We start from the raw sequence: 26,553 nt of genomic DNA, 5'->3' as shown, positions 1-26,553 counted from the left end.
AGCATCAAATGTAGTAGTTTGAGGCGAAATTGACTCGGTTATATTAATAACGAGGTGGTCAGCAATAGAGAGAGGAAAGAAGGAGTAATAGAATAGATGCAAGAGAGTTAAATTTTCCTTAGCTTTAGTTTGGTAGGGTTTTCCCCTGGGACTATGGCCCATGACTCTGGAGGGGGGACGGCACTTTTTTGACTCGGGTGTGATGGGTCCATCCTTTTTTTGCTGTCTGCACTGTGGTTTCAGTAGTTAAGTGCACTAGGTGTGGTCCTTTCCAGGCCAGTTTGAGCTTTTCCTCTTTCTAGTTTTTGTTGAGGATGTGATCCCCAGGCTGATGTTGATGTACTAGGAACTCCGGGGGCAGTGCCTGTGCTAGGAGACCTTTGGTTTTAAGAGAAGAGAAAGTAGAAGATAGACCAAGTATATAATTTTTAAGGAATTGGTCTTTAGTTTCAGAGGTAGGAATGTCAGCAATGGAGTGTAAATAAGGCATTCCATAGAGCATCTCATAAGGGGAAAGACCAATATCTTTCCGAGGGGCAGTTTGGATTCATAACAGGGCAACAGGAAGACGTTTGGTCCGTGGTAACCGATTCTCCAGGACCAGCTTGGTTAAGTGGTTCTTCAGAGTTTGATTCATTCTTTTTACCTTCCGTGATGAAGGTGGGTGTCAAGGAGTATGATATTCCCATCTAATGTCTATTGTTTGGAATAGCTTTTTAATGATGTATGTGCTAAAATGGGTTCCACTGTCTGAGTCAGTATTTTCTATTAACCCAAACCTGGGCACTATATTTTTAATAAAGGCTTTAACTACATTATTGGCCATTGCATTTGAAAAGGGGATAGCTTCGACCCAGTGAGTGGGGTGATCTATCACAAGTATGTATTTTAGACGCCCTATTGCAGGCGTCTCAGTGTAATCAATCTGGATACTTTGGAATGGCCTTAAGCCTGGACCGCTTCCCACAAGGGGTAATCTTTTTATAGTTTATTAGTTTTCTTACAAACTAAGCAATTGTCTGTAACCTGTTTGGCCAGGGTATAAATTTCTGTGCATCCGTAAACTCTTGAGGACTGTGTCCTCAATGGACCCCAGTGGATCTCTTGATGTAGTTGGGATAAGATTTCCCTCATAAGGGGTTTGGATGACATTTCTCTGTGGTTTGGCAACATCCATTTTCCTTCTGAATTCTCTTCAGCACCTATTTTTATTAGGGTTTTTTTTTTTTCAGTAGAAGAAAAAATGGGGATCACGTTAGAACAAGGAAGGGAAGGAGTTAAGTGAAAAACAGGCATTTTAGAGGAAACGGCAGCCTGTTTGGCTATCTGATCTGTTAGGTTATTTCCTCAACTTTTCAAAAGAAAGGCTTTTCTGGTGTCTGGGGACGTGGACAATAGCTATTTCTTTTGACAACTGAAGGTTATTCAATACTTGGGTGGTATAGATCCTGATGAGCAAGGTCTTGACCTTTACTGTTAATGAGGCCTCGTTCAGTCCAAATTTTTCCAAATGTATGAGCCACTCAAAAAGGCCTACTTAGAATCGATATAGATGGTTCTTCAAGTACTTTAAGGCTTAGCTGAGTGCAAACAGCTTGCAAGTTTGGGCAGACCAATTACTGGGCAATTTTTTTTGACTCTCTTTGAGTTTGTTTTCATCAATTACTGAATACCCATTGTGTCTTTTTCCCTCAATCACCTGGGAGGAACCATTTATAAGTGTTGTCCTGTCCTGAAGGGAGCTTCTCCTAGGTCTGGTCAGACCTTTGTGTGGTAATCGATTAAATCTAAACATGTGTGCTTTTTTTTTAGATTTGGATCCCCTGTTAGGAAACCTGCTGGGTTAAGCAAATTATCAGTGGCTACTTTTAAATCATCTTTTTTTTTTTTTTTTTTTTTTTTAAACAGAATAACCTTATACTTTAAGATTCTTGAGTCAGCAAGCTACCTCCCTGCTTACTGGTTTAAGATAGTTCTAACTTTAGTGAGGCATGCTTACTGTCAAATTTTCTCCAAAGGTTAAGTTTTTGGTTTCTTGGACCAATACTGCGGTAGCTATAATGGATTGGATGTATTGAGGCCATCCACAAGTAACTGGATCTAAGACTTTTGACAGGAAGGCCACAGGCTGCTGAGTGCCACTGTGTTCTTGAGTAACCACTCCCAAAGCTACCCCATTATCCATGTTCACAAAATGTGGTACAGCTTTTCCAGGGAAGGTAAGGCTAAGACAGGGGTAGTTATGAGTCTTTCATTCAGCTCTTTGACCTGATCAACTTCCTTAGAAGTCCACAGATGGTCAGGCTTCCCCTGGGCAAGTTTTTGATACGAAAGTTTGCTGTGCATATGAGTCAATCTATAAGTGGCAGTATCCAGCTAACCCTAAAAATTTCCTGAGTTCTTGTTTAGTTTGAGGCAAGGGTAGGGACACAATTCTCTCAACTCCTTCAGGCCCTAGTCTGCAGTTATCAAGTGGCCTAAATATTTAACTTCAGGCTCCACATACTGAAACTTTTCCTTTGAAACTCCTAACCCCTCAAACTGCAGATGGTTAAGAATATGCGTAGAGAAGCCAGTTACTTTCTCTATATCCTCACCAGATATAAGAATATCATTGACATATTGGAGTAGGCATATTTGTTTTGGGATGACAACTTTTTATAATAATTGTTCTAAAATTTGACCAAAAAGGTTAGAGGAGTCTGTCTACCCTTAGGGTAAGACTGTCCATCAATACTGTTGTTTCCACCCTGAATGGGGATCCTCCCACTCAAAAGCAAATATATCTTGACTATCTTCAGCCAGGGGACATGCCCAGAAAGCATCTTTTAAATCTATTACAGTAAACCATTGATGATTATATGGAATGTTGCTGAGAATGGTGTAAGGATTGGGGACAACGGGGTGGGTAGTTTGGACTATTTGGTTAATAGCTCTAAGGTGCTGTACCAGCCGGTATGACCCGTCTGATTTCTTGACTGGCAATATTGGGGTGTTATAAGGGGACGTACAGGGCTCAAAAAGCCTGTCTTTAATAAGACCTTTAATTTTAGGTTTCAACCCTATCCTGTAGTCTATGGGAATGGGGTATTGTTTTCTCCTTAGGGGGGGCATTAAGCTTGATGTGGATTGGAGAGACTTGGAGTTTCCCTGGGTTCTCCTCTTTGGACCAGGCATTAGGATTAATGTATTTTTCATCTGCAGTGATGAGTAGGTTTAATGAGGTGAGGAATCCTCTTGGGCTGACTTGTAGGCCTATGCCTAACTTCAACATTAACTCCCTCCCTAATAAGTTAGTCCCTGCCTCAAGGATTAACAAAAACTGAATATGAGCTGATCGATCCTGGTATCTGACCTCTGTGTTTTTAAAAATTTTTCTTTAAATCTTTCTCCTTTTACCTGAGACGAAAAGTTCCTCCAAAGAGTAGGCAATATTAGATGGAGGGAAACAAACAGGCACGAGCCACCCCTGAATTGACCAAAAAGGTGATAAGCTCATGCTTAGGGCCCACTTCTGAATTTATCAAGGGCTCCTGGTGGGACTCAAGATAAAAGAGACAGAGCCCCTGACCCCCCTATTCTTCCTCAAAAGTCATGAGTGGAAGGGCTTCTTTCTCCTTTTTAAATTTGGGACATTTGTCTTCAAGTGGCCTGTTCTACATTTGTAGCACCTATCTTACCCTTACCCCCTCTCGGTTCTGAGATTCTTTGACTTTGCTCCCCCATACTCTTTAGAGGGCCTGGTAAATGAGGGCCTTGGTTCTTTAAAGGAGAGTTTGGACCCTTTATGGGTTCTGGCCCCTTGAAGCTCTGTTTAGAAGTATATGGGTTTGGAGTCATCTGTTGGAAGGTGGATAATATAAGTTTTGTCTTTCGTTTTTGCCTTTCTTCATCTGTCCTCACATACACCTTTTGAGCTTTCCTGAGAAGTTCAGTTAGGGGATGGTCTTCCCAGTTTTGTACTTTTGTAATTTTTTTGAGATGTCTGGCCATCTTCTAGTGACAAATTGGAGTTTTAATATTCTTTGCCCAAGGGGATCTTCTAAATTGAGGCCTGCGTATTGTCTCATTTGCTCTTTCAGTCTATCTAGGAATCTCATAAGCCCTTCATCCTTTTTTTGTTGTATATCAAATGCTTTAGAGAGATTTTGGGTTCGGGTACTGATACCTGAATTCCTTTTATTATTATCTCCCTTAGGTCCTGCATGTTTTCCCAGTGAGCCAGGTTTTTATTGTCCCACTGGGGGTCTTGGGCGGGGTTTTCTGGTCCACGGTAGGAACTTTTTGACTGGGAGGACGCTCACGTTCCCAAATTACCATAGCAGCCCTACGAATCATACTCCTTTCTTTTCCTGAAGGATGTCCAAGATGTACATTAACTCTACCCAAATGTATAACCGAGGTCCTAAAAATTGATCAGTTTTAAGGGAAAGAGAGCAGGGGCCGACTCTTGAGTTGTAGAGGGGAAAGGGAAGTTCTGGATATCCTTTTTACATTGCTCTATTTCATGTTGGAGTCCCTTTAAGGAGGGGTCCTTAGGCTAATAAGGGACAGGCTCCTGGGATGATAATTTCTAAGAGTCAGGATTGTAAGGAGGAGGAGTAACGTGAGTAGGTGAAGGATCTAGAGCGGGACCTGGGGTGGCAGCAGCTGCCTGAGGAGAGGGGTTGGGAACACTGAGCCGGGGAGGATGGTCTAGGGGATCCCATGTGCTGGAGTCTTTGAGCATTGGAACTAACTTATCTAATTTTTCCTTTTGTGATGCTAGATCAGGTTCTTTCCTAGTTGTCTCTAAGGGAAAAAGGAGGACAGGTACCTGCCTCCAATAAAGAGCATAGTCCAGTTCCTCTTGAGAAACTGGGCTTTTGTCATTGACATATTGAATCAAAAACTGACACATTGCACCCTCATTCGACCCAAACTTTGGCCAGAAGATTGAGGGTTTGAGGATGAGTCCCCGAGTCCAAATAAAACAGTAATATTTTATCATTTGTTGCTGTTTCTTAAGTTTAGTCTTCTCATTATCTTTCCAGTATTTTAATATGAGACCTAGGGGACTATCGGCGGGAATATCTTTACTGCCATCTTTATCCTTTTTACTCTGTCTTGCTTGGGGTATTTCCCATGTCAGGTCCTAGTTAGACTCAATGCCTCGTATTAGAGACTTCTTGCCTGAAAATTCTTCTCTGGAGACTTGTTAAGTCTCAGTCCCTCGTATTAGAGATTTCTTGCCTATCCTTTAGCCCCACCTCCTGGAGGCTCCTTGCACCCTTCTTTTGCTTCATCCACTCTGGCCACTTCCCTCATGCGAATTTAGGCCCCTCTTGGCATTGGCGTGCCGGTATGAGCCCCACAGCAGGATCTGCCCTAAGCTGTATGAAGTGACCACAGAACTACAGATAGGACCCCCTCACTCTGCACAGCAGTAGTGCTTAGTACCATTCACACAAGCAGCACTGAAAGCAGTAGTGCTTGTGATCATTCACACACACTTTCATCCTCCAGAATATCCCGACCACCAAGGAAATACTTTGTCACCCCTGCAACGTTTCTTACCTTGGTCTGTGTACAGAGTTACCTGGTTGTCGCGGTATGTGAGAATCCTTTCCCCAAGCTGCTGGCCTGTATCTTTCCCTGTTGCTGAGAGTCTGGGTGTATTTGTTGATGGGTTCCAGTCTCTACACTGAGGCCACTTCAACGAGGCAGTGGGTCGCGCCTCCCCATGAGAAGTGACCAGAGACCTGTTCACCGAAGGAGAATGGGAATCCTGGATGGGCCCCCAAATTGTTGGAAGTAAATGCTTGGTGTTGCAAAGTGAAAATATACGCAGGCAAAGGTTTTCTCAGCAAGGCAATTTACTTCTGTAGAAGGGTGCGTCTTGCGGATAGAGCAGTGGCAAGAGCACACCGGACAAGGGAGGGGAAGAGGTTCTTATTCATTACACAGCTGGTCCCTACTGTTGTGTCTTTCCCCTATTTGCTAGGGTTGGACCGCACAATCTAAACTGACTTGATTGGCTAATATTTGTAATTGAACACAGATATCTAGGCGGGAAGGGGAAGGCTATCTGTTATGGAGTAAGGCATGTCTAGACTTGTCAGGGCATGTCAGGGTGCTGCAAGGGCAGGAAGGGTTAGTTATAGCACGGATAACTATAGAAACTAGAGAAACAAAGAACTTGAGGAACTGGGAATTAAAACCTTTTGAAGAGGAATTTATCATCTCTGTCATGATATTTTGCACTGGTGGATTTAAAAGGAAATCCACTTCTGCTTCTTTCTTAGTGAACTCAAAGTGGAAATCTGTATCTTCTCCCAGTCTGAATGGTTCTGTTAGTCATGAAGGACTAGTGAAGACTGTCTTGAGTTGAAATTCAGTTTGCTTTGTCTTAGGCTTTGTTTTTTGTTATTTAATGAAATTCTTGTATTTATCTTAGACTTTGATTGCTTTTTTTTTTTTTTTTGAGACAGAGTCTTGCTCTGTCGCCAGGCTGGAGTGCAGTGGTGCGATCTCAGCTCACTGCAGCCTCCATCTCCCGAGTTCAAGCAATTCCTTTGCCTCAGCCTCTGGAGTAGCTGGGACTACAGGTGCGTGTCACCACGCCCGGCTGATTTTTTGTATTTTTGTAGAGATGGGGTTTCACCATGTTGGCCAGGACGGTCTTGATTTGTTGACCTCATGACCCACCTGCCTTGGCCTCCCAAAGTGCTGGGATTACAGGCGTGAGCCACTGCGCCTGGCCAGCTTTGATCTTTTTAAACAAAATCACATTACGTTGTGAATGGGATCCTTATCATTAGGTCTTGATCTTAGATTTAGGCTAAGACTTTTAAAACTAGCTTTTGATAAATGAATGAGCATTAAGTTCTTGTTTGCAAACACCCATTTGGCCATGTGGAATCAAGAAAGTTGTTACTTCTTTGAAAGATGATTTTTCAGTAATCTAAGTCATCGTGTATTTATGATCATGTATTTGTTAGGTATAGAAAATTAGACCCTTACTTATACTGAAATAAAGTATAAAGATTTAGCTTGATATACTGCTGAGTCTAGCTTGAAAGACTTGGGGCAGGGGGTAATAATGGTCTTGTGTCCTTGTATACTTTTGTCTAAAAGAAGGCTTTGATGACTTTTTAGAGTAAGTTTTAAAGTCATTAATTCTATATGACTTAGTTGAGGCAATGCAATTTTTGTGTATCCCCAGTTATGATTAGAGCTTTTTTAAAAAAGTGTCAGTTCGTTGTCATTTAGTGCTATTTCTAAATTGTGTCACATAATTTGTGTCAAGAATTCTGTCACCATGCTTATATAAACTTGGAGAGATTATAGCCTATTGAATTTGATCTTCCTGATTGAAAAGTAGATTGGCTAGATGGATTGGATGTCCAATTTACAAATGGGAATAGTAAGGCCCAGAGAATTTAGTGAGTTACTCAGTGACATTGCAGAGCCAGCACTAAGCATGATCTTAATCTGAGATTGACTTCTTATTAATGTGTATTGGTTCCTATTGAATATTACTGTGGTTTTACAATATTTTCCCTAGATAACTTAAAAGAACTGAAGTACTTGAAAGCTAGATAAAGAATAGATGAAGGAAGGGGTGACATAAGATATACCTTGATTAAATGGAGACCATTGATAATACCTATTATTATTTATTAAGCCTGTTTCTAAGTGCCGTATCTGTATTATCACATTTGTTCTCTATAATAATCCTATCAGACAGTTAATGTTTTTTCTCATTGATGAAGAGTTTGTGGTCCAGAGAGGTCAAATAAATTAGCCCAAGTTAAATGGGATAGGAATTCTGTCAGTCTGACTTCAGACTGCATTATCTGTATATATCAGTATAAGACTATATAATTGGGTTAATTTGCTTAGACCCTGAAGGGGTTGCTATACTTCAGCAGTTCTAAATTCTGTAGGTTGAGAGAGTTTCGCAAATTTTGAATACTGGCACTTGTCTTGTTACATGGTAAAGTTCTATTCTGCATGATAACAATTTGTACAAATATTGCCTACCCTTTATTTATCCAAATATTTCTTATCAAAAAATGATGTTTTGAATTTATGTTGCTCTGGATCAGGGGTATCCAGTCTTTTGGCTCCCCTGGGCCACTCATAAAAAAAAATAACATTAACAGTAGCTGATGAGCTTAAAAAAAAAGCCAAAAAAATCTGAATGTTTTAAGAAAGCTTACAAATTTGTGTTGACACATTCAAAGCTGTCCTGGGCCACATGTGGCCCATGGCCCACAGATTGAACAGGCTTGCTTTAGATGAAGAGGAAGTAGGTTAAATGATTTCCACAAAAAAAGCCACCAGTTTACTTTTGGTTGCTAAGGGTATGCTTTAAACATAGATATTTCCATTTATCTCCAATTGAATGAACGTTTAGTTCTATTTAAAGATTCAGTTTGCATTTATTCAAGATTTTTGGCATTTATTTGTATATTCATAAAATAATTTAGTGGTATATGAGATAGTTGTTCTAAAATATTAAAACCGCCTTTATAGGTTGTACTTACCTTATGGAATTTTACTTTAGCACACTTAAGAACCCCAAGTAAAAAGGCAGACATGAAACTTATTTAGGTTATGAATTTGCTGCTACAGGTTTGCAGCAAGAATGGTTTTTAAAAAACCACCAGATTTAGGAGTTAATATTTTTTCAGGTGATTTTTTTTTTTTTGTAATACTAGACAAAAGATAGGTCCAATTGTTTGTCATTTCTTTCCAGCAGGAAAAACTTAATAACTATGAAGGAAAGAACTTGTGAAGTCCCCATGTGAAGTTCTTCACTTTTAAAGTGCTTTCTTTTCATGTCATGGTAAAATTGGACCAATTGAATTTACACTTTGTAAAATTCACTCACCGTAGCATTGATACTGCTTTCATTACTACCGCTTTTTATTTTCATTTTTTAAAATATGTAGAGTGATAAATGAAATATGTTTGTTTATATCTAACATTAGAAACTTTCTGGGATGCTAAGAATGACTGAACAGGATATGTGGCGCTCCCTAGTGTTTTGTTCATGTATTTTTTATTTTCCTCAAACTGATGATTCTTCTGAGAACATCTTGATAGTTAGTTTTATACTTATTAAAAGAATAGGAAATAGAAATGATTTACATAGTGTAAATATACATATGGTTGGCCACTCATGAATTGTATAAAATATATCAGCTACGTTTTTTAAAGGTGCCAAATTGTTCATAATATTCAGATGTTTAACATTTTAGGAAATTTATGTCTCATACAACTAAAAATTTTGAATTATAGCACTTTTACATATTTACCAAAGTAGTTTAAATGGGAATTTGCAAAGCAGTACATGGTTTTGATTTTATAGTATGCTTCAGATTAAGGAAATATGAACTACCACTTTGTAGCCTTAAGAATGGTGTGGCTCATGGAATTCGTTGTGGCGTTATTGTAGCAACTAAGTTAAGAATTTTCCCCCTTTATTATTTTGACGCAACATCCCATTTTCATTGAACTTAAATGTTGAGACACAGTATTAGATTTGTGTGCCACATAGTGACATATTGGTAAATGACAGACTACATACACAATGGTGGTCCTGTTAAATCATATACTACCTCTATGTTTAGATATACAAATACTTAGCATTGTGTTACAGTTGCCTACAGTATTCAGTACAGTAACATGTTATAAGGGTTTCTAGCCTAGGAGCAATAGGCTGTGTATACCATAATAGCCTAGATGTGTAGTAGACTATAACCATCCAGGTTTGTGTGAGTGCATTCTATGATACACAATGATGATACCTCCTGATGACACAATTCTCAGAACATACGGTCATTAAATGACACATGACTGTGTTTTATGTGCCCTTAAGAGTGAAAAGAAAAAAAAAATCTAAATGGAAAATCTGAAACACTCAACAGATAACGTTGAGACACCTCTTCATGGAAAGAAGAAGTATACCTACCGTGACAGAGGAGAGAGCAAAGACATTTGAATGTTTTAACTCTTTTATTATTGGGATGAGGGAGGAAAAAATCACTTTTGAGGATTTGAGCCAAAGCCAATTCTCCTAAGTTTGCATCTTGTATTCCCCTTAACAGTAAGTGTTAATAGATAGCTTAGAAACTTTTAATGGTCTCAGATTGATGGTGCTGCCAAAGTGACTGGCATAAATCAACACAATTTCTTTAAAAGATTTAGCTTCAAAGAAAGAGATTATAAAAAGTATCTCTATGTTATGTATATCCTAGAATTAGTAGAGAATGAGAATCATAACATCGCCACAAAGTAGATTTTTTAGACTTGGAAAAACAGACTTAGGGATTCTCAGTCCTCTAAAGGAACTCTAAATTTCTTAAATTCTTACAGTAGTTTTTCCTACAGAATACAGTATTTTGCATGTTTATTGTTTTGTTCTTTGGTTTTATGTTGACATCACAGTTTTGGTTTAAATTACATTAATGATTGATTTACTTTCAGGATATTCAGTTGTATGTAATTTAGGACTTGCAGATTGTCAGGTAAAACAAGATTAACTGTCTTCACCCCCAGAATTTACGGAGATACAAAGGGAGAATGTAGCTTTTTGACATTAAATCTCATTCTATAATAAATACCATGATTTCCATTCTAAAAGAACATTTCTGAGGTGTTTAAACATTTTAGGTATGGGAAGAAGGTCAATTAAAGAGAGAACTATGTCAAACTCTGTATGTTCTTTAGTGATTTTCAAATACTGCCTGCTGTAAGTCTCATTGGCCTGGTCTACTAAACTCTTATATATTGGTTTTTATGTGGCTTTGTTTTTAAGTAAGATTTTATCTTTATATGTGTGATAAAGTCAGGATATTTCAATTTGAAATTACATTTATTTGTACAGTCTGCTACTGCCATGAGAGAATGTTCTTTTTTTGAGACGGAGTCTCTCTCTGTTGCCCAGGCTGGAGTGCAGTGGCGCCATCTCAGCTCACTGCAGCCTCCACCTCTCAGCCTCAGCCTCCCAAGTAGCTGGGACTACAGGCACGTGCCACCATGCCTGGCTAATTTTTTGTATTTTTAGTAGAGATGGGGTTTCACGGTAGCCAGGAAGATCTTGGTCTCCTGACATCGTGTTCCGCCTGCATTGGCCTCCCAAAGTGCCGGGATTACAGGAGTGAGCCACTGTGCCTAGCGAGAGAATGTTCTGTTGCTTTATGCAGATTTTACTCTACTTTAAAAAAAATATCTTTAATTCTTAGGAGAAATTACTTTGATTGGTTTTTCTCTTAAGTTTTCAGGCCTTGATCTGTCAATTTAGCTTAGAATTCTAGTGTTGGTTATGTTACTAGCTTTTGATTTTATATATAGGTTACTTAAAGTAGCAGGCTGTTTCTATGTTGCCTGTCATGTATCTTGGTTGTTTTCCAATGCAACCAGTTACCTGATTCAGCGTATTTTACATTGGCCTAAAGCAAAATTACGAGGATATATCTATTGGCTGGAGATGTATGGGCTGGGAGTAAGCCTGGTTATAGTTCTTTCTAATTTGATTGTTGTGTTTTTTCTCCTTACCTTGTAAATTATTTCTCTGATTCTCAGTCTGGATGATGGAGGCTTGCCAGTGCTTCGGTTTTCAAATTCTGTACCTTAAAAAAAATACGTACCATTTGGATCATATTCCAAGTCAGCCACCACATTCTTGTAGTCACAATTTTTGTCAAAAAGTTTTGTTTAATGATGTTTAGACAGTTTATTGGTTGTTTTTAACCCGTTAACTCCATGCTACTTTATTTTAATAGGTACCGTAGCCTCATTTAGCTTCATGGGTCACTTTCACAAGGAATACAATTCAGTGTGTGAATGTTCTTACATAACTTTAGAAGGCTTGAATCTGTATGTTCCTGCTGACCATATGCTTATTTTCTGTTGTTCCTATTTCTCAAAATGTTCATTTACTTTGAAATTGTTTAATAACTGGTTACCTTGTTCCAGTACCTGTGATTATTGTATGTAATTTTTGTCCCCTTCTGAATTTCCTTAGATCTTTTTAATGGTCATTAAAATCAAAATTGTAATGTGGGATTATACTAATATAGAGGAGCATTGGGTCAAATTCTTGAGAAACTTGTGTTAATCTTCAGGATTTATATTCAGACTTAATAGAATTAATTCATAGATTTGAATGGTAGTTGTTGATAAACTAGATTGAGCTCCCAAACTAATATCTTCAGATATTTATGTATGTGCCTTAAGTTTTCTGTACATGAGAGGGGATAGATGACTTGTGATTTAAAAAGGGTTTTTTTAAATGTATTTTTTTAGGTCATTGTTTGGATATTAGCACCTTTGATCTAGGATTTTGAAATGTGCCACATTGTAAAATTTATTCAGTACATGTATTAAAAATCAAAGGTGAAAAATACTGAAAAAATTTTATGTTAAATTCTCTTGCTCCAAAGAAGTGAGAAAAATATGACTGCTGTGTTACAACTAAAAGGAAATTAATGTTTTTTTAAGTTCAGGCTAGAAATAACGTAATAGTCCAAACTTACTAAATTTACTTGTTAAAATAATTTTGACCATATATATAAAAACTGTGACATAAGTATTAAAATAGATTATTGATAAAGTACTTCATTCATTCAACAAGCACTTACTAAGCATACTATTCACATGGTATAGTGTTTAGTGGTTTTTAATCTTAAGTTATGGGATTCTTAAAGTCATATTAAGTGCTTTGGTCTTATAGTAACCTTTTTTACTTTTATTTTAGATGCCTGGAATGATGTCGTCAGTAATGCCTGGAATGATGATGTCTCATATGTCTCAGGCTTCCATGCAGCCTGCCTTACCGGTAATCATGTGAAAATAACTATTTTCTGTGAAGTAATGTTTTGATTGATTGCTTTTATATATGGAATAATAATACCTATATACTTGATAGGCAATCATGTTAGCCGTTGAAGTGCCTGTGTAGTACTGTAATAAAATATGAGAATTACTGTGGACTTTCAGTTTCTTTTCTTTTCTTTGTATTTTTGAGACAGAGTCTTGCTCTGTCAACCAGCATGGAGTGCAGTGAGTGACATGATAACAACTCACTACAGCCTCAACCTTCCGGGCTCAAGCAATCCTCCAACCTCAGCCTTCTGAGTAGCTGAGACCACAGGCACGTGCCACCACGCCGAGCTAATTTTAAATTTTTTTTATAGAGATGAGGTCTCCCTCTGTTGCCTAAGCTGGTCTCAAACTCCTGAGCTCAAATTATCCTCCTGCCTCGGCCTCCCACAGGGATGACAGGCATGAGCCACTGTGCTTGTCCTGGATTTAGTTTCTGTAACTTCAATGATAGGCATTTAGATTTTTTCCTATATTGATATTATATGTACATTTTTAATTATTAGGTTAATTCTGTATTAAGACCAGAATACTGAAAAGTATACAATGTGAGCCAGAAACATTTTATTGGTCTGATAACATGTAAGTTTTAAAGGGTAAACATTTACTTCACTGAGTGCTAATTAAAAGTTGGTATAATATGATTTAATACTAGATTTAGAAATCAAGATTTAATTGGAAATCCACATTCTGAGACTTCAGCTGTGGCAAATTAATTAGAAAATCTATTAAACAGCCTTACCACCTCTGTCGGGTAGTATAGTAATATAAATTATTACGAAATTCAAGTTTAACTTCTTTATTCTTTATGGGGTTGTAATGAACAGATGTGGCATACTCCCTTGAGGTGGTAAGTTTGCAATGTCTTTCCCAAAATCCTAAGACGAGATATATTTCAAAAATTCTTTATAATACTGGAAAGTAACACATTGCATATAATATGTAAACATTTCCTGCGAGGTCCAGGGCAATGCCGTCTAACTTAATAATGTTAGTATTTTTGCAGCTAAACTAAACTGAAGTGGGATAAATGAAGTTTGTGGAGTTTCATGTTCATTTAGGGCAGGTTTTGCCACTGTAGTGAGTTTTGGTACCATACTTGAAAAAAGTTGGTTTTCAGAGGGTTTTGGTTTCCAGAATTGTGGGTAAAGCGTTGAGGACCTTGTGTACACTTGGTGACCATATAACATTTAAACTACTCCCGTAGCCTCAGTTTGCCGATCTCCTTTACAATTTATAGCAAGCTCGGGGAACTGAGACCACTAAAAGTTTTGCTAAGAATCTTTGAGTCACAGGCTTGAGGATTATACATAGCAGGTACTGATTTCACTATGCTTTATGAGGAACTTATATAAAATACACTTTAAAAGAGATGAATAACACTAATTTCATTTTTCTTCTTACAGCCAGGAGTAAATAGTATGGATGTAGCAGCAGGTATGTATACTATGTATGGTGGTATGTGTTAGACCTCATTTGGACAGTAGCAGCCCTATTATAATGAGGAGTAAAAAAAGCAGGATCTCTTGGACTTTATATAACCTCCTTTTTCTTTTTTCCGCAATAGGAAACTGGGATAGCGTTGACAATTGAAGTCTTTTTTTTGTTGTTGTTGTTTTGAGATGGAGTCTCGCTCTGTCACCCAGGCTGGAGTAAGTGGCAATCTCGGCTCACTGCAGCCTCCGCCTCCCGGGTTCAAGCGATTCTCCTGCCTTAGCCTCTCAAGTAACTGGGACTACAGGTGCATGTCTGGCTAATTTTTGTATTTTGGTAGAGACCGGGTTTCATCATGTTGGCAAGACTGGTCTCGAACTCCTGACCTTGTGATCCGCCCACTTCGGTCTCCCAAAGTGCTGGGATTACAGGCGTGAGCCACCGCGCCCGGCGATAATTGAATTCTTAGGAAATTTTTACAGTTTTAGGTCAGGAGTTCTGGACCCAATTAGGTCTGCAGATATACTTTGGCCCACACAATGTTCTTCAATTTTGTAATTATTGCTAACATTTGTAGTCTGCAGATTTTGAGTTTGAATTTATTTTGAAAAGTTGGATGATCTGACTATTCAATACTTAACAGTAGTCCTGTCAACACAGTAAGTGCTCAGAGAGTATATGTTAAATGAACTCTGGTTGAGTTCATATTTGTACTCAGCAAGCATTAGAATGACGTAGTGACTCCATTCTTTAGTATGAGCTCTCCTTGGCATTCTAGACTACTTCAGAGTTAGTTTTCTGTCGTCTCCTTGGCCCTTGTATTGATAGCCATTGGAGTAAATATCAGTTCCCAATAACTGGCCATTTTGACTCATAAGATTTTAATATATATTAATAATGCCTCCAGTATCATGAATACATAGCTGTCCACATAAATTAATATTCCAGATGCCGAACTTCATCCCATGATTATGACAAGATTGTGTTCTGTTATAAACAGTATTGGTTGAAAGGTGTTGAAAATGTACTGTGTGCTTTTCTCTGGGTTCAAATGGGACTTAATTGATTTTTTAAAGATGTTTCACAGATTTCATTATTTAAACTAAAATGTTCTGAAATACCTAATACAATTATTTTCTTTTATTTAGATATCTAGAGCTGGGTACTGTTACCCTCAGTAATCCTGGAAAATTACATAATTTTTGTTTTTAGTTACTTTTAAAATGCTTTGGCTCTACAGTGATTTTCTATAGTAGCTTCTTTTGAGTGTACTCAGTATATACAAACTTAGTTTTGTTTTGTTTTACATACAATCTCCGTCTTTATTTTATTGACATGTTTAAATTACTAGTTTCTAAAGTTTAAGATTATTATTAGGAGTTTTGTGACTAACATGCATTTCAAAATCTCTTAAGGAGTTTTCTGTAGTAGTATAGAGGACAGTAACATCTAATAGAACTTTCTGCAGTGATGGAAATGTTCTGTAATCTGTACTGCTTAATACAGTAGCCACTAGACACATGTAATTGTGTATTTGAAATGTGGCTGGTGCAACTGAGGAACTGAATTTTCTAAATTTTATTTAATCTTAAATTTTAATTTAAAGGGATGTCTGGTGTCTGATCGCTGTTGTGTTGTACAGCACAAATCTGGAATTCAGATAAAGTTATCAGGAATCTAAAGCTGTAGAATCAGTGGTAGAGGCATTATTGTGCTTTGGTAATATACTTAGTAGAGAAAGAGGAATAAGAAACATAGTCACCTATTATAGTAAGGAAAGGAGAAATAAAAGGCAATGTTGAATACTTCTCAGACTGCCTCCAAGTGAGTTTGTAGATTGAAAGTTCAAACTCTGAAAATGTTTTGCACTATAGATGTTTATTTTGTGGGAAAGATAGCTAGCACATAGTTCATATGAGATAGTCTCAAAATCTTGAGGATGAGGAGGAATAAGTACTATGAATATATGAATAAATATTAAAACTTATGAAGGAGAGCATGATTTATCATGGTGTAAATATTTTGCCTGTTTTTTATTTTTTAGGTACAGCATCTGGTGCAGTAAGTACTCTTTAAACGTTTGTAATATTTTAATTTTAGTATACTTTAACCTACTTTACAATTATTCTTTTTTCTGCTCTAAGGATTATCTGCTAAATCTTTGCATTAATCCATAGTTTTCCCTTTTCCCTTTTTTTCTATGATAAGGATTGAAAAATTTATTTATTTTAAAATCTAGTTTCGGTGGGGCTTAATGAGAGATGAGAATCATACGTATCAACTTTTAAAAGGATTTAAATTCTTCCCATCACATTTAGAAGGGAAGCAGAACTTGTAGGTGCATGGTACTTAACCTAGTAATTACAAATTAAGCATTACATTAGGAGATAATCTTTTTTTTTTTTTTTTTTTGAGACAGAGTCTCGCTCTGTCACTAAGACTGGAGTGCAGTGGTGCGATCTTAGCTCGCTGCAGTCTCCGCTTCCCGGGTTCAAGTGATTTTCATGTCTCAGCCTCCTGAGTAGCTGGGCCTACAGGCACCTGCCAGCATCCCCGACTAATTTTTGTATTTTTAGTAGAGGCGGGATTTTGCCATGTTGGCCCGGCTGATCTTGAATTCCTGGCCTCAAGTGATCTGACTGCCTTAGCTTCCCAAAGTGCTGGGATTACAGGCGTGAGCCACAGTGCCCGAGAGATGTTAGGCGATAATTTTATTTTTTTAAATGTATATATATATGGATAGGAAAATTTATGTACCTTAATTTAAAAACATTTTTGCTATTTTGCTATTCCTTAAAGATCAATGAAAGGAAGAGTTTTGTTTATAATCTCATTTAATCATAATGTTCCTGAGAGGTAGCTGTTATGCTACTGTTACAGTTAACAGAATTGATTGCAAATGTTGTTTTTCGCATTTGGAGAGAAGATTTTAAATTAAGAATTTTATTTAAATGCTTTAAAAACATTCTTGTGTCTTTTGCCTTAAAAGTTGAATGGTTGCAAAATATCCTTTTGGGTTTTTTTTGTTTGTTTGTTTTTCTGAGACAGAGTCTCACTCTGTTGCCCAGGCTGGAGTGCAGTGGCTCAATCTTGGCTAACTGCAACCTCCACCTCCCGGGTTCAAGCGATTCTCCTGCCTCAGCCTCTTGAGTAGCTGGAACAACAGGCATGTGCCACCATGTCCGGCTAATTTTTGTATTTTGTAGAGATGGGGTTTCACCATGTTGCCCAGGATGGTCTTGAACTCCTGTCCTCAAGTGATCCGCCACCTCGACCTCCCAAAGTGCTGGGATTTCAGGCATGAGCCACTACACCCAGCCCATTTGGTATTATTCTACTATAAGTACCTGCTTTTATTTTTTATAAAGGATAACTTAATGGTTTTTTTTTTCTTATTTAAATAATGCAGGCTCATTGGGAGGAAAACAAAGCAGACATAAGTTAAAAAGGAAGTAAAATTCATCCTTAATTTTTGGACCATGAGGGAACCACCACCATTAATACCTTAGCTGAAGATCTTTTTGCGTGTTACTTAAGCATAGACAAATACATACACATTTTACATAATTGGTTCACGTTATATATGCTTAAGTTATTTGTTAAATACACTTTTTCTTGTTTAAAAGTTTTTTGTGAAAATCTGTGTAAGTTCCTTAATGTAGATGTAATTTTTTAAATGACTTTATAAAGTATTCTTTGGCATAGAGACACATTAAACCATTCACTTATTAATGGAAATTCCGTTTACATCTAGGATCCCCTCCCAATTATAAACAAATTTTTTTTTTTACACCTAAGAAAGATTCCAGGAATAACATATTCGGGACGGATCGTGTGTAACTAGTCATGTTGTTTTTCAAGTCATGTTGTTTTTCATATGTATAAAAAGACATATCTAATAATGGTGTAGTACCATGTCTTTTTCTTCAAGAATCTCTAGCAGCAATAGCCGGTATCACTCATTTGAATTTTAGTGAGTGGACATGGGTTTAAAGTGATAGTTTTTCTTTGATTCTTAATGAGATTGAACATTTTATTTGGTATTTGGATTTCTCTTCTGTTAACCTGTCCCTGTCCTTTCCTGTTTTTAGTTTGGGTTATTTTTAATTTTTTCCTGTAAATTTCATTTTAAGAGTTTTTCAAATGTTATTGATGTTAACCCTTTAATAATCATGAATTTCAGATATTTTTCTTAGTCATTGGTCTGTTGATTTTGCTTTTAATGATCTTGCCACATAACCTTTTAGGATGTTAATGTAGTAATTAGATAGGTTATCTCTTTTAGCTGATGAGTTTATTGAAATTTTTACAAAAGTTTCCTCATTGTATTTTCTTGGAAGATTCTCATTGCTTTTTTTTTAATCATTAAGTGTTTGATTCATCTGGAATATCTGTCTATAAGATGGATAGCCAGTTGTGTCAGCTATCAAACCAGTTTTTCTGACTTTAATTGAAAGCTCTTTATTGTCATATTTAAATTCTCACGTATTCTGGGATTTATCTCTGTGTTTCCTTTTCCACTGTTTATTTCTATTTGTGTATTTCTAAAGCAATATTAATACTTTTCCTGGCCAGATGCAGTGGCTCCTGCCTGTAATCTTAGCACTTTAGGAGGCTGAAGTGGTAGGATTTCTTGAGCCCAGGAGCTTGAGACCAGCCTGGGTAACATGGTGAAACCCCATCTCTACAAAAATACAAAAATTAGCCAGGCATGGTGGCACACTCCTGTAGTCCCAGCTCCTTGGGAGACTGAGGTAGGAGAATTGCGTGAGCCCAGGAAGATTGAGCCTGCAGTGAGCCGAGATCATGCCACCACCACACATTAGCAGGGAGACCCCATCTCAAAATAAAAAACCCACAAATTTCTTTATTAAGGGATATGTTTTTCTTGGTTTCCAGACATGAGACTTTGTTTAAAAAATAGATACTGTTTTTTAAGAGCAGTTTTTGGTTTATAGCAAAATTGAGTGGATAGTAGAGTTCCCAGATTATTACCCCCCACAGAGAACTTGCTGTCTGGCACTGTCAGCATGTCACACCAGATTGGTACATATGTTACAATTGATGAATATACAATGACAAATTGTTACCATCCAAAGTACAGTTTATATCAGGGTTCACTGTTAATATTGTACATCCTATATATTTTGACAAATGTATAATGAATATGTATGTATCAGCCATTGCAGTATCACACAGAATAGTTTCATTACCCTAAAAATCAGTGCTCTGCCTATTCATTTCTTGTTGCTCTACTCCAGCAACCATTTTTTTTCTGCCTTCATAGTTTTGCTTTTCTAAGAATTTCATATAGTTGGAATCATACAGTATTTAGCCTTTTCAGATTGGCTTCTTTTACTTAGTAATATGCATTTAAGGTTCCTCCATTGTCTTTTTATGGCTTGATACTTCGTTTGTTTTTCTCACTGAATTATACTCCATTATCTGGGTGTACCACACTTTATCCATTCATGTACTAAGAACATTTTGGTTGTTCCCCAGATTTGGTCATTATGAGTAAAGCTGCTGTAAACATACATGTACAGATTTTCTGTGTGTACATAAGTTTTCAACTAATTTGGGTAGATATTAATGAGGAGCACTGTTGCTAGATTGTGTAGTAAGAGTGTGTTTAGTTTCGTTAAGAAACCTTGAAATCGTCTTCCAAAGTGGCTGTACCACTCTGACTTCCTAACAGCAATGAATGAGAATTCCTGTTGTACCACACCTTCACCAGCATTTGATATCAGCATTTTGGATTTTTCATTTTAATAGGTGTATAATGTATCCGGCTTTAATTTGTGGCTAATTGTATGTGATGTGGAGCATCTTTATTTGCCATCTTTACATTTTTGGGAAAGTGTTTCTTTGGATCTTTTGCCTATTTTTTAATCCGATTGTTTTTTTATTGTAGAGTTTTAAGATAACTGGTTTTTATCAGATAAGTCTTTTGCAACTATTTTCTCCCAGTTTGTGGCTTATCTTCTCATTCTTCAGATTAACAGAGCAGAAGTTTCTAATTTTAATGAAAACTAAATTTGTTATTTCAGCCCATCAATTATTTCATGGATTGTACCTTTGGGGAACTTTTTTTAATGAGCTATCCTTATTGCATTATGATCAGAAAGTACAGTCTCTAAGATGTAAAGTTCTTTACAGTTTATTAAAGCTTCATATATGTTGTCGTTCAGGGCTAGTTTTTAAGAATATTCTGTGTGCTATATAAAGTTACTTTGTTATTCCTGCATCTTGGCATGTCTTTCATCTGCTTGGATCTACATAAGAAGATAGCGAATTAAAATCTTTAGCTAGAAAAGATGAGTCATCTCTTTCTCCCTGTATTTTTCTGTTGCTTCTCTATGAATTTCAAGGTTAAATTGCCATATGCCTATGTGTTTAGGTAGTTTTTGATCTGTTACTTTTTACCAGTATATAGTCTCCCACTTTTCCATTATGATTTTTGTTTTAACTTCTGCTTAGATAAGGTAAATAGGTACCCTATTTTAAAAGTTTGTTTGCTTTGTAAAAATGTGTTACAAGCCTGGGCAACAAAGTGAGACCCTGTCTCTACAAAAAAATAAAAAATTAGCTGAGCATAGTGGTGTGTGTCTGTAGTCCCAGCTACTCAGGAGGCCCAGGAGGGAGGATCTTTTGAGCCCAGAAGCTTGAGGCTGCAGTGAGCTGTGATCATGCCACTACACTCCTGCCTGGGCAACAGAGTGAGACCCTTTCTCAAAAAAAAGAAAAAAATGTTACATTGTGAGTACAGAATTTTTCCTATGTTTATTTTAACCTAGTTATCATCTATGCAGATTATTTTGTGTATTTGTCTTGTGACCAGTGACATTACCAGATTTCCTTATCAGTTCAAATAGCATTTAAAAACTGTAATTAGATTTCACTGGAATTTTATATATATAAAAATAGCAGTAAAGGCAAGAGAACTTTACTTCTCCAAAATTTGCACCAGTAATTTCATTTTATTGCTGTGGTATATTTGCCAGAATTTTAGTGATTCCAGGTGTGCTTTTGTGATTTTAATGGAAGTGGCTTTAGGGTGATAACTGATTGCCTTTTATCATTTAGGTTTTTTATTTCTTAAATTATTTCATTTGAGCATTTTGTTTTTTTTATTTTTTGAATACTTGTGAACTTAGTTTTCTGGGTGTGATTTGATCATACCATAGTGGAATCACATACTTGTTTTTTTATTTGATTAGATAATGGAAATAATTTCTTCTGTAGATTTTCTAATATTGAACTACTCTTGTACTACAGTAAATTCTGCTTGGTCAGAGTGTATATGTTGTTAAATTTACATTCATGATGCTCTTCTGGTATCTTTTCTGTTTCTTTTTAATTAATGGAGAGCTTTTCATCTTTTTCCCCCTATAATCTGAAATCCCGATATAACATTGCAATTCTGTGTTCTTTACAGGTTGTATAACATTCTGCTGTGAAACCATCTGGTTTTGTATCTTTCTCTTGTTTCTGTGTTGTTGGGATGTTCAAGTGTGATGTGCTTTTTCTGGGGTGAATTTTGGTAAAGTGATTTGCTTGGAAATCATTTTCTCTAGGTTTTGATTGTTTTTAAATCTGTATCTGTGATTCTATTTTTCCTCAATTCTGATTATTATTTGGCTTTTTCTTTTTCTTTTCTTTTTTTTTTTTTGAGACAGAGTTTTGCCCTTGGTGCCCAAGCTGGAGTGCAATGGCACAATCTTGGCTTACTGCAACCTCCGCCTCCCGGGTTCAAGTGATTCTCCTGCCTCAGCCTCCTGAGCAGCTGGGATTACAGGCGTGCGCCACCACGCCTAGCTAATTTTTTATATTTTCAGTACAGTAGAAATGGAGTTTCACCATGTTAGCCAGGCTGGTCTCGAACTCCTGACCTCAGGTGATTTTCCCGCCTCGGCCTCCCAAAATGCTGAGATTACAGGCAGAAGCCACCAAGCCTAGCCAGCTTTTTAATATTTTCCTTATTTAGAGTAGTAAGGGGATTTTTCTATTTATTCAGTGTTTGGATTTAGCCATTTTTTCCTAGTTTTCATAAATTCAGCTTATACATTGTACAAATGTGTGTGTATATGTGTTTGTCTCCATGACACATAGAAGGTTGAGTTTGAATATATTTATTGAATTTCTTTAAAACCTTCTTTGTGTCTTATTGACTAGCTTTTTCTGAACCTGAAGAGCTTATTACTTGTGATAGTTATATGTGCATGCTTTTTTCCTTATGCCCAGTTTTCTTTGCATTTCAAATGATTTTTCTGTATATATTTTTGCCACTGTATCATTTGGCACTGCATTTTAGACATTTTCTATTTTATTATAAATAAGATAATCAGTAATATGAATGGACCATAATTGACCTGTTTTCCTATGGGTGGACATTGAGTTAACTGTAATTCTTGACCATTACACGTAATGATCTTGTAAACAACATCCTTGTACGTGTTTGCAACAATATGAATGGAAGTTTTCAGAGTGAAATTTCAGGTTCAAGTGGTGATGTTTGCATTTTTAATATCTGTAAGAACTGCTGAATTGCCTTTATGCTAATTTCATTCCCAGCGGTAGCACGTGAAAATACCCTTTTTCTCACACTTCTTTCACATTGTATATTAATGGTCTTTGTCATTTATCTGATGAGCAGAAAGTTTTCATTAATGTGTGGTTTTTTGATTGGCTAGTGAAGTTGAACATCTAATATATTAACTGTATTCTGTCTATGGCCATGTTTATTTTTCCAGTAGACTGTGTTTTCATATTGATTGTCGATATAGTAAGGATAATTTTATCCCTTATTTTGCTGATATACTCTCAATTTATCTACCTACTCGCCCAAAAATCTTGTTTTAATTGATTTCCCAGAACTGTTGTTTCATATCTAATTTTTTATTAGCACAATAACTGTTGGTAATAAAATAATTGTGATCTTGAAAAGCAGTTCGATGTTCTAGTGTCATTTCCCAAGTCCCTATGAGCAAGTTACTAGCCTTACTAAACCTTGGTTTTCTTATCTATAGAAAGATAGTAATTATATTTGCGTTGTAGTGTAGTTAGTTATAAGGCTTAAATAAATAGGTAAAGAATATTAAGTTGATTTCTATTTGTTTTATTAGCTTGTGTCTCCTCTCCCTCCTCATCATTTGGTCAGCTATACAGTGTCCTTTTCTTTTTTATTCTTTTATTTCCTCGTGGTGTTGCTGATTTTGCTCTTTCCTTGATGCTCCTTAGCAGATGTGACTTGGAAAGTTGAAAGTAGTCTACACAATTTTGCAGCTTATGGTAGAACTCTGTTTAGGTAGTGCAGTTTTGAGATGCTACTGAGATCATTAGTTGTTTCTAAAAGAAAAATAAACCCCTTTATCTGTCTTAACACCATTTAATTTGTGAAATAAAGCATTACCATATAGTTGAAGTTTCCACACTTGTGTTTCTAATCGCACCAACTTTTGATGAAAATAAGTTAAAGCAGGCTAATAGCAGAAAGCCAGATTATTTTTCCAGCACCTGTTTTATATTTGCTTAAGAGATATTGTGGTGGTTTTATCCAGTATAAAGTGCTAGAATTTAACACAGCTTTGGAATTATCTAATAATCCTGCTACAGCATGCAGAAATTTATTGCAGACGGGACTGTCTAGTTGGGAGACAGTGACAGATCATCAGGCATTACATTCTCATAAGGAGCATGCAGCCTCACATGCACAGGTCACGATAAGGTTTGCACTCCTATGAGAAACTAATGCCACCACTGATAGGACAGGAGGCAGAGCTCACGAGGTGATGTGAGTGATGGAGAGCGACTGCAAATACAGATGAAGCTTTGTTTGCTCGCCCACTGCTCACCTCCTGCTGTGCAGCCCTGTTCCCAACAGGCCATGGACTGGAACTGCCCCATGGTCCATGGCCTGGGGGTTGGAGACCCCTGCTGTAATCCATAGTATCTGTGACCTCCATTGTCAGGGTAGCAGTTGTGCATGAGTAAACAGCAAAAGTGCCCACATCAAAAGAATGGATGTCATTGGTTTCAAAGAAAATCATAAAAGTGACGTCACTCCCTTAGTAGCTAGGAATAAAATGATTATGGTGAGAAAATCGGTAAAGAAATGAATCACATATGTTCAGTCACATTCCCAAAACAGAAATCAAAACTAAGTGAGCTCTTACTCTAAAGTTGATAAGAAAAAATAAAAAATCAGCTTTTTAAATAAGGTACAAAAGGCATTAAGAACCTGTACCAGTGACTTTTCACTTGTTTTATGATTTTTTAAAAGATATACTATATTACCAATATATTTGATGCTAAAGAGCTTATATTTGGAGTATAATGGATATCAGCCACTCTGACACAGAAAGTCTCAGTGTGAGGAAATTTAAGGGATCTCTTAAGTACTTTATTTGCCTATTTTTCTTGTTATGTTTGCATAAAAGTGGTATATGGTAAAATTAATGTGCTAGTAAGACTGTAACTTTAGTTTGAAGTAGAATCCAAGTGATAAAAAAGCATATGATCGTTTGATAGCGATTTTATTTTTTCTTAAGAGGTTTGTACAATAAAATGTCTTAGATTTGAGGAAATACTATATAAATCATTTTTGTTACCCTCCTTCAAGTATAGTTAAATTTGTCACCATCTGAAAAATCTGGTGCTTGGAACTAGATTTACTACCTTTGATATCATCTAGTAAATCATTCATTCATGATGCCTTTTAAAACTTTTAATCAACTTTTATCTGAGGGATGTCTAGTGTTTCCTGAAGTATCATTAGCAACTTCTAGTAGGTTCTTAGTGTGTTCTGTTGACCTTAATAGTGGATTTATATTCTATAGTTTCATTCATGTAAAATTTTATCTCATCTATCTTGTTTTGAGGCATTCACATACAAGTTTTATCCCTGTCAAATTTCATCTTGTTGATAGTTAAATTCTGATTGTTGTCCAGAAGCTGTGTTTTCCAGTTTTGACAGCTGTGTCTTTCTTTATGGCATGTCAATTAGAACTTTGTCTAAGTTGATACAAGGATTCCTTGGACTACAGTAGATGAATAAATGATCACATGGTCAGTTCAACTACATTAACATCTAGTTCCTATATTTTCTTTATCCACTAGGCACAGATTTGTATTCTGAAAGATTGTCTTGTGTATGTAAGCTATAAAGTTACTGTTCTTTGGAGAGTAGTCTTATCTTTGTAATTCAGAGAGATCCTGAAACTTGAATTTACCCATGCTGCTTTTGAAGTACTCTAAAAACATTGTCAGTTCCTTTCCTACTTGTATTGATGAATTATTCTAGATTACTTAAACTGTCAAAATATGCCCAGTTTATACTTTTAATTGATTTATTAATATATTTATTGCCTTGAAACTAATCATACTGATATCGTCAATGACATTATTACATAATTTACATCTTTTTATAATCTTTGTTCTTTAGAAATCAATGTGGACTGAACATAAATCACCTGATGGAAGGACTTATTACTACAACACTGAAACCAAACAATCTACCTGGGAGAAACCGGATGATCTCAAAACACCTGCTGAGGTAAAAGGTTGAGGGCTGGAATTTAGGGACTGTCAAGTAGACTGGGGCATATTTTTTAGGATTTTGTAAGTAGTTGATTATGAAAGAGCAGTACTGCTTAAATGTCAGAAGAGGATCTGTAAAGACATTCAGAAACAAAGAGGGTTAGTATAGTTACACCAATCGGGAAGAAGAATAAAACTCATCAGAATAATTTTATTTACTGATTTTGTCCCACCTTAGGAAACCTAGTAGAGTGGGATCAATGTTAAAAAGGTGATTTAAATAATAAATTGGAAGTGGGGAAGACTGTTTCTTTCCCTGCCTCCCCCCCCCTTTTTTTTGTTTCTATTTATAGCAAAACTGGGTGATTTTAAATGACTTCTGCTGAGTTCTTAAATTTCCACTAGGGTTAAGAGTAGTGGAGATGAAATTAAGTTACCTACAAATACTTCCTTCTCTTAGAGTGGGAAGTGTTCTCTTTGTAGGAAATGCCCTTTTAAAAAGTGTGTTTTTATTTCATTTTGTGCTCTAAGTTTTACCATTCAAAATATACAGATATTGAAGAAAAAGTTAAGATTGAAGGAATAAACTGAATTAAGCAGTGTCCATGTTGTTTAATTAGAAACTCTGGGGTGCTAAGTAAGTAAGAGTTGATCTGGCATTCCAGGCTATGCTTAAGTTTCATCCTAGCTGGTGGTATACCTTTTTGT

General features: G+C 36.5%; 1 protein-coding gene across 13 annotated transcripts in view; it reads left to right on the top strand.

Annotated features, from left to right (window-relative positions):
* The window catches only part of PRPF40A (pre-mRNA processing factor 40 homolog A), a 67,809-nt gene that overhangs the window by 11,425 nt on the left and 29,831 nt on the right, over positions 1-26,553 (top strand). For all 13 annotated transcript variants that reach the window (XM_031651257.1, XM_031651255.1, XM_009182251.4 and 10 more), the window contains 4 exons: positions 12,749-12,829; positions 14,280-14,310; positions 16,352-16,368; positions 25,751-25,861. In XM_031651257.1, the coding sequence (XP_031507117.1) occupies positions 12,749-12,829; positions 14,280-14,310; positions 16,352-16,368; positions 25,751-25,861 (240 nt within the window). The remainder of the gene's footprint in view (positions 1-12,748; positions 12,830-14,279; positions 14,311-16,351; positions 16,369-25,750; positions 25,862-26,553) is intronic.

Source organism: Papio anubis, chromosome 10, assembly GCF_008728515.1.
Source record: "Papio anubis isolate 15944 chromosome 10, Panubis1.0, whole genome shotgun sequence".
NCBI classification, from domain to species: domain Eukaryota; kingdom Metazoa; phylum Chordata; class Mammalia; order Primates; family Cercopithecidae; genus Papio; species Papio anubis.
The sequence above is the reverse complement of the archived record's forward strand: the minus strand, read 5'-3'. Positions and strand labels throughout refer to the sequence as shown.